General features: G+C 35.7%; 1 protein-coding gene across 5 annotated transcripts in view; it reads right to left on the bottom strand.

Annotated features, from left to right (window-relative positions):
* The window catches only part of LOC135104218 (probable serine/threonine-protein kinase kinX), a 31,119-nt gene that overhangs the window by 6,070 nt on the left and 17,549 nt on the right, over positions 1-7,500 (bottom strand). For 4 of the 5 annotated variants that reach the window (XR_010270330.1, XM_064011353.1, XM_064011352.1 and 1 more), the window contains exons 2-9: positions 5,833-7,500; positions 4,480-4,612; positions 4,030-4,071; positions 1,506-1,645; positions 1,215-1,361; positions 788-904; positions 419-590; positions 54-185 (exon numbers count right to left, since the gene is read on the bottom strand). The exon at positions 5,833-7,500 is cut by the window's right edge and continues 1,140 nt beyond it. Coding sequence is in view for 4 of the 5 variants with exons in the window: in XM_064011353.1 (XP_063867423.1) it covers positions 54-185; positions 419-590; positions 788-904; positions 1,215-1,361; positions 1,506-1,645; positions 4,030-4,071; positions 4,480-4,612; positions 5,833-7,500 (2,551 nt within the window). In the remaining variant the exon portion in view is untranslated. The remainder of the gene's footprint in view (positions 1-53; positions 186-418; positions 591-787; positions 905-1,214; positions 1,362-1,505; positions 1,646-4,029; positions 4,072-4,479; positions 4,613-5,832) is intronic. The other variant, XM_064011355.1, reaches the window with a different exon arrangement.

Below are 7,500 nucleotides of genomic sequence, written 5' to 3'. Positions count from 1 at the left end.
CCACCACACATATAAGCAACCCCACATGCATCTACTAAACACTACATATTTACTTTGCTTCTCATAATCTAAGCCGTTCTCTCTTCTTCTGTTCTTGTTTCTTTCTTCTTCGAGTTCAAGCTTCAGTCTTCTAACTTGGTCTTCTAAATCATTTTTCTCCTCACCAAACTTCCTTAACCTTACATCTGCAATGAAAACAAAAAAAATTAAACATTGAGAGAGAGAGAGAGAGAGAGAGAGAGAGAGAGAGAGAGAGAGAGAGAGAGAGAGAGAGAGAGTGAGAGAGAGAGAGAGAGAGAGAGAGAGAGAGAGAGAGAGAGAGAGAGAGAGAGAGAGAGAGAGAGAGAGAGAGAGAGAGAGAGAGAGAGAGAGAGAGAGAGAGAGAGAGAGAGAGAGAGAGACTTGTAAATGCACATACCTAATGAGCCTTTTGCTGCACCCTTTGAAAGCAGCTCAGCAGCCTCCTGTGACACCAACACTTTCTTCACGGACAGCTTCCTCGGAGATAAGTCATCTACATCATCATCTTCCTCTATGTGGTCAGTATCATCCCCATTCTCCTCTTCACCCATAACAACTAAGCCATATTCCTGAAATGAGTGTTTACATATAGTTCATTCCACCATTTCAAACTCACTCAACATAATGATGCTTATGGCAATTCCTGATTCCACTCTCTGCAATTACTGTTGCAATAATTATCTTTAATGATTAATACTAATCTCTTATAATACTGGTTTCCTTTGCTAAAACTTAAGAGCATATATGAAGCCAAATAAGCACCAACCTGTATTAACTGATCTCGTTCTTGTAACATGCTGCGCAAGATTTTTACTTCTTCCTGCAACTTTGTTGACACCTTTCTCAATTGTTCATATTCAGTACATTTCTTTCGATGTTCTTTCTGCAGTAAAGAGAAAAATCATGTTATTTCATTATACCAGGAAAAGTCTACAAAAAACAAAATTTATAAATATTTGTGCTCTTAGTCATGAAATGCTGTCCAGTCAAGGTGGATCCAATGCAACATCCAACTTATATCATGTAACAAAAATCTTAGCTAGTAATAAACATTCCATAATGAAACCCACATAAAGTATTTAATTTCACATATCTACCCCAAAATGTTACATGCTCAAGTAATACGTAATATGTGTATAGCAGTTTTGTTACTTTATGAAAATCTATGATGCAGGAACTTAAAATGGGCTTACCGTTAGCTGTGTGTGTGCTTCCTCTAGTTCTGTGTACCTATCTTTCATTAGTTCAACTTCAAATGTTAATGTCGCCTTCTCATTATCAAGTTGTGCATTGGTGATCATAGCCTTGCGGAACTTCTCATCCAGCTCCTTCAACTCCGCCTGGGGAAAATCATTAAACACATGAAAAGGCTATAATGACAATTAAGAATAAGTCATTCATATGTGCTGTACAACATTAAAATATTGCTAACATAACCAATACTGTGAATAACATGAAGTTTCTTTTCAGAAGATATTCCTCACCCTCATCTCTCTAACATTGGCCGGGAGTGCTGCCTCATCAGTGGTGGAGTCTTCTGAGGATCTGCGGGAGTACTGGCCGCTGCAGTTCATACCAGATGATCGGGCAGCAGCCCTCCCCAGCCCTGTCCGTGACAAAGGTTCTGCAATGGTGTAATGAATAAATAAAATGATCACTTACCTAATTACATCAAAACTCACTGCAAAAGCATGAATAACATTTTTAACATACATTTACACCCAATCCCTTTCAACATTTTAACTAAATTCAATGCCCACAATAATAACATTACAACAGTTGTGACAATCGTTACAATGGTAATGAGTACTACTGACTGGTTTGACACAACCTTTTCTAATGTCCTATTTACAACATACTGCAAAGCAACACAAATATCTCGGCTTTATGCTTGCAGGAAATAAAATGGTTTATGCTTTATGCTGTTAAAGAAATATTAAATATTATATTAAACCATATAATATGTAGCAAATGAAAAATAAAAGTTTGCAAGCTTGGAAGCTTAAAAATAATGTTTATGTAGACAAGTTTAGTATAGTGGTGTTTATGAAATTTTCCAACACATACATATAAGAAACATCCTAGAACCTAAGCATCAAAGCATAGGTGAATATATATATATATATATATATATATATATATATATATATATATATATATATATATATATATATATATATATATATATATATATATATATATATATATATATATATATATATATATATATATATATATATATATATATATATATATATATATATATATATATATATATATATATTATAAGACAAAAATCTTGTGCATGTGATAGTTATGTCCAAATTAAAAGTGGCTTTCTTGTAGAAAAAACCACAACATTAATTTCTAGCAATATTTGCTTCAGTTATGAAGGAAAGGGGAAAAAAAAAAAAATACAGCTATGTGAAAAATATCCTTAAAAAAAAAAAAAAAAAAAAAAAAAAAAAAAAAAAAAAAACTATCTTCATGGTAGGTCTGTTTGAATAGGTCAAATTCTGTTTATACTTCTCTCCTCATTAATCAATTAAAATGCACATGATAATTCATTTAGAGTGCTTGTCACAGTCAAGTCTCATGCACAGAGATGAAAGTATGCAAGATCCACATGAGTATCTGACACATCCTTTGTTTTCTTGTACAGAACATGGATGTTTTGATAGTATGTTTAATTTTCCTACTGTAACTGAATATTCTATCAATACCCATTTTGGTACACAAATATTCTTTCTATTTATAGGCATTTATAGACATTTAGAGCCCCAGTGTATTGTTTTTTCCTACATTTGTTCCTAAGGTTAATCTTTCTTTCAACAAATAAATTTGAAAATATCTTAAGATTGCAGGATATGAATTTCTAAGGACACGCATTTATAGTAAATGTGATAATGTCTGCCCTTACAATGGTGTTACTCTAAAAACATAATGAAATCATCAAGTCTGCAGATAACTCACTGTGAAGCTCTGCTCTAATTTAAAGACATGCAAGTAGCTATTTCTCACAGTTTTATGATGTAAAATAGTTGTAAATTGTGACCATATTTCAAACTTAAATTGTGAAATAAACAGATCTCTAATAACCTCTTGATATACTATGGACATATCTACTAGCAGTGCATAGTTATCATGAGCAGTAATTCCATTTCTCAAAAGAAACCCATGATGTCAAGTACCAAACACAAAAATAACATTAGCAAAGGGAAAACACCAGCAAAAGGAACAGGAGGATGGGGCCAGACGTCCACACACACCACTCCACTCAAGGCAGAGATACTATAACTATGACCAAATTCCAAGCACAATCTCTCCACAATATATTTTTTTTTTCAAGGGGCACACAAGATCATAAAATCCTGGAAATTGGATATAAATGAATATAAGGATACAAACCTATCTAACTACAAGTTAAGGGATATAAAAAGTTACCTCCTTGTGTATTTGTTATGACAGCTACAACTGTGTCTCAAAGGGATAAATGGAAAATCACAGATAATACAATGACTTTTCAAACTGCTCTTATCAATGTAAGTTGTATATTGAATAATTATCAATTTCTTAATGTATGATTTTTCTTAACATTCCTGAGCATTAATAAGAATGACAGCACACTGTTCTGTGATGTTTCTTCTTGAAATGATTTGCAATCTCTGCAGAAAGTTCAATATAATGGAGGCTTTGCTACAATTATTGTTGATAATTGTACTAATTATAGATACTGTACAAAATATTATTTTTCTCAATTTCATGCTTCTGATATTGGCAACAAAATATACATTAGCATTAAAGTTATCAATAACAAATTAACAAATCAAGTTCAAATAAATAAGATGGTGTTGAACAAAATAATGTAATAATGGGTACTAAAAGAAACTGCGAGTCCAAACTTGGCTGCACAAATCAACATGGGTCAAGGGTTTGCGTGATAGCCAGAACGGCAGTTAGGAAACAAACAGCTTAGTCAAACAACACCCTATTGCCTGTTCACCATACCTTCCTCCTCATCACACTCATCATCTTCGCAGTCATCATCATCTGTGGTGAAGGCATAACCTTTAGGTACACTCAAGAGGCACAAAAATAGTGCCAATGAATTTCTCCATGGATGTGGTATTATTTACATCTAAGATATTAGTATCATACTTTGAGACCTTAAGAATTTGCTACTAAATTATGCTGGAGGCACACAATACTTTAATATAAAAGAGTACAAATATTCATTGCAGCAGTGGCCTTCCTCCTAATGCACCTGTATATATTCAATCGACAGTCAATTATTAAAACATTATAGAAATAGTATCATGAAAGTCTAGTCCCTTAAGTTGTTTGAAACTATCTTGAAATCCATCTTAGAAAAGAACACGATGTCATGCTAGTACTTCATGACACTACCGGATATTCTTCACAGAACATCAAGTGCAGGACAGAAAACCCGTTACTAACCTGAGTACGATGGAGAAGCAAACTGCTTCTCTTCATCATTCTCTTGTTCATGTTGTTGCCTTTCAAGCTCCCGTAGCCTCAGCTCCCTTGCCTCAGCTCTCGCTGCACGCCGCTGGGCTAACCGCGCCTCAGCCTGCCAGAACAAGCGTAATGTTAGATAAAAAAATGGAAGTCATCCAATTCAAACATGATACAAGTTTAACAAAGTAACAGGAAGTAAAAAGACCATTAGAATAATAAAAAATAATAAATAAATACATAAAAGATGATGATGATAATAATAATAATAATAATAATAATAATAATAATAATAATAATAATAATAATAATAATAATAATAATAATAATAATAATAATAATAACAATAATAATAATAATAATAATAATGTATTTCAATAGATCAGCTTTGGTCACTTGATAGCAGTTCCAGTTTCACCCTACTCCCAGCTCTCATTGCAAAGTTTGATTCTGTTCTTCCCTCTGCTCATGACTGAAGTGATAGAATTTGCAGTCTCCCAACATCAGTGCTTCCCACCACTGGCCACAGTCTACTCAAATCAGTAGCATTATGTAGACTACCAATTCATTACTGCAACTTATGAAAATCCAGTTGTCAGACAACACAGATGGTGGAATTACTGTCTACAATCATGCATCAAATACTTGGCTCAATATTGCTCCTCAACAATGATGAGGGTACCCCTCACATTACTTTTTACAATCTATGTCTTGTCATTAAATTTACTTTCAAACCTCTGATTTCTAATCCTTTCTCCCTCATGAGTTTCTAAGAATCATTAAGGTTGTGCATAAAATTCAATCTTCTCTTTTTCCTTGAAGCCAAAATATCACAGAAATGGAGCCGGTACCTCTTTTGAATCCAACAACACCATGCATGGCTGTCCTGAATGTAAGATGAATGGTGTGTGCTATGATATGCTATAGTAGGTATATTAACACTTTTATTATCACCAGAAAAATTCTGAATTTTGGATGAATACATCCTTATTTAGTCACCATCGCAAGCACATATGATACTTATAACAAAGGTGATCTGTGAAAACACAAGGATTCTTTCAGGAACTGGGTGCTGAGGTCACATTCCAGAAATAAACCTGTTATCATCTCACAAAATTATTTGTACAACATAAGTATATAATCATACAACTATAATACTGTGATATACAAACAAAAAGAAAATGAAAAGCAATATGAGAGAGAGAGAGAGAGAGAGAGAGAGAGAGAGAGAGAGAGAGAGAGAGAGAGAGAGAGAGAGAGAGAGAGAGAGAGAGAGAGAGAGAGAGAGAGAGAGAGAGAGAGACTGTTCATCTAATAAACAATGTGTTAACTCACTTCTTCATGGGACATACACACAGCCTGTTGCAGAAACATGTCTCCCACAGGATCAGGACTCAATATTTTCTCATCACCATGTCTGCCACCCTCACAACCAAAACCTGGTGACTTGTATCTTGGATGTCTGCCTGGGACAGGGCCACCAAGCCCTGGTGAGGATGCTGTGCCTTTTAGGTCAGGTGGAGGGGTTTTAAATCTTTCTAGCGTGGGTCTTTTCTTTTCATCCACCTTTTGAGGCATTTCTGAGTTTTCTTCACTCTTATCCTCCACCAATGCAGTTGATTCATTAACTTCAATGACAGAAGGAACCTCCTCGCCCTCCTCAGGTGCAGCACACGACAGAGAGAGTTCAGCTGGCACACTTGCATCTGTTTGATCTGGCACTGAGTCTTCCAATAAGGATTTTTGCACTTCAGGTGTCTCTAATACAGATGTGGATACTGTCATTTCAGCTGTGGGAACTGGCCGATCTTCCTCTCCACTATCTTTAAGTGAATCCTGAGGCACTGAGGGCTCTGCTGATGCTGCTTGCTCCCTCTCACTCACTGTGACTGTGTTGGGTTTAGGGGACATAGGCAAGCTGTAGTACCCACTGTCCTTGGCCTGGTCCAGCCCTTCTGATGTTTGTGCTGTTCGGCCTGTGACACTTTCTTCTGCTGCATTATGCTCTGAACTTTTATCTTCTTGGGAAGTTGTACAACCATCTGATTCATTCTCTCCTGGTGTACTAGTTATGATATCATCAATGGATTCCTCATTTGGTCTTTCACTTGCATTCTTACTTTCGTTCTCTGAGGAGATACCTTTAACAATTTCTTGCTCTACTGCAGTTGCAACTTCACTATTTTCTGAATGAGGCACCTCAGGTAAATTCTGTTGTGTTACCATTTGGTGCTGTGATTGTGGACTAGACTCTTCCTTTGACACTTTTGAGGCCCCTTCATCAACAGAGCTCTGCAAATTGGCGGCACTGGTTTCTTCCTCTGATAATCTATCCAGTTCCTCATTAAGCAAGTCATCTAATTCTTCATTAAAAATATCACTGGAACAAGCTGATACATTGGAAACCTTACGTGTAAGTCTGTTTGGTTGACTTGATTCAGTTAAATTTCCTTCTACTGATCCCTGACCATCATTTGTAGCTTCAATAATTGAATCTATATCAAATAATGAGTTTTCTCTACTGGGAGCATCCTGATATACTGAAGATGTGGTGCTTGCATGTCTGGAGCATTGTCCTTCATATCTGTCTCTCATTTCTATATTTTCAGCTTCTGTAAGTCCTTCACTACCATTTGACAGCTCAAAGTCCTCCTTTAGTTGTGAGTTACTTTGATTTTCTTTGGATTCTTTTTCATCACTGTCTTCATCATCCCAGTCTTCTTTTGCCGAGTCAAAATCATCATCACTGTCAGCGGTGTTGGTATAGAAAGTTTCAACTAGACTATCTTCATGTGCTACTGACAATGCTCTCTCCTCCGCAATCTCAACCTCAGCCTCTGCCTCAGCATTTTCCTCTGCTTTTACTGTCACATGATCATCTGCAATGTCTGGTGCACTGACAAGGGGGGCATTTACAGACTCATTTACATCAACAACCTCATGAACATTTTCTAATACTTTGTTATCTACTTCTGGTTCTTTCTGGATATCTTCAATGGAATC

Source organism: Scylla paramamosain, chromosome 10, assembly GCF_035594125.1.
Source record: "Scylla paramamosain isolate STU-SP2022 chromosome 10, ASM3559412v1, whole genome shotgun sequence".
In the NCBI taxonomy this organism is placed as follows: Eukaryota; Metazoa; Arthropoda; class Malacostraca; order Decapoda; family Portunidae; genus Scylla; species Scylla paramamosain.
This window is presented reverse-complemented; position numbering and strand designations above follow the sequence as displayed.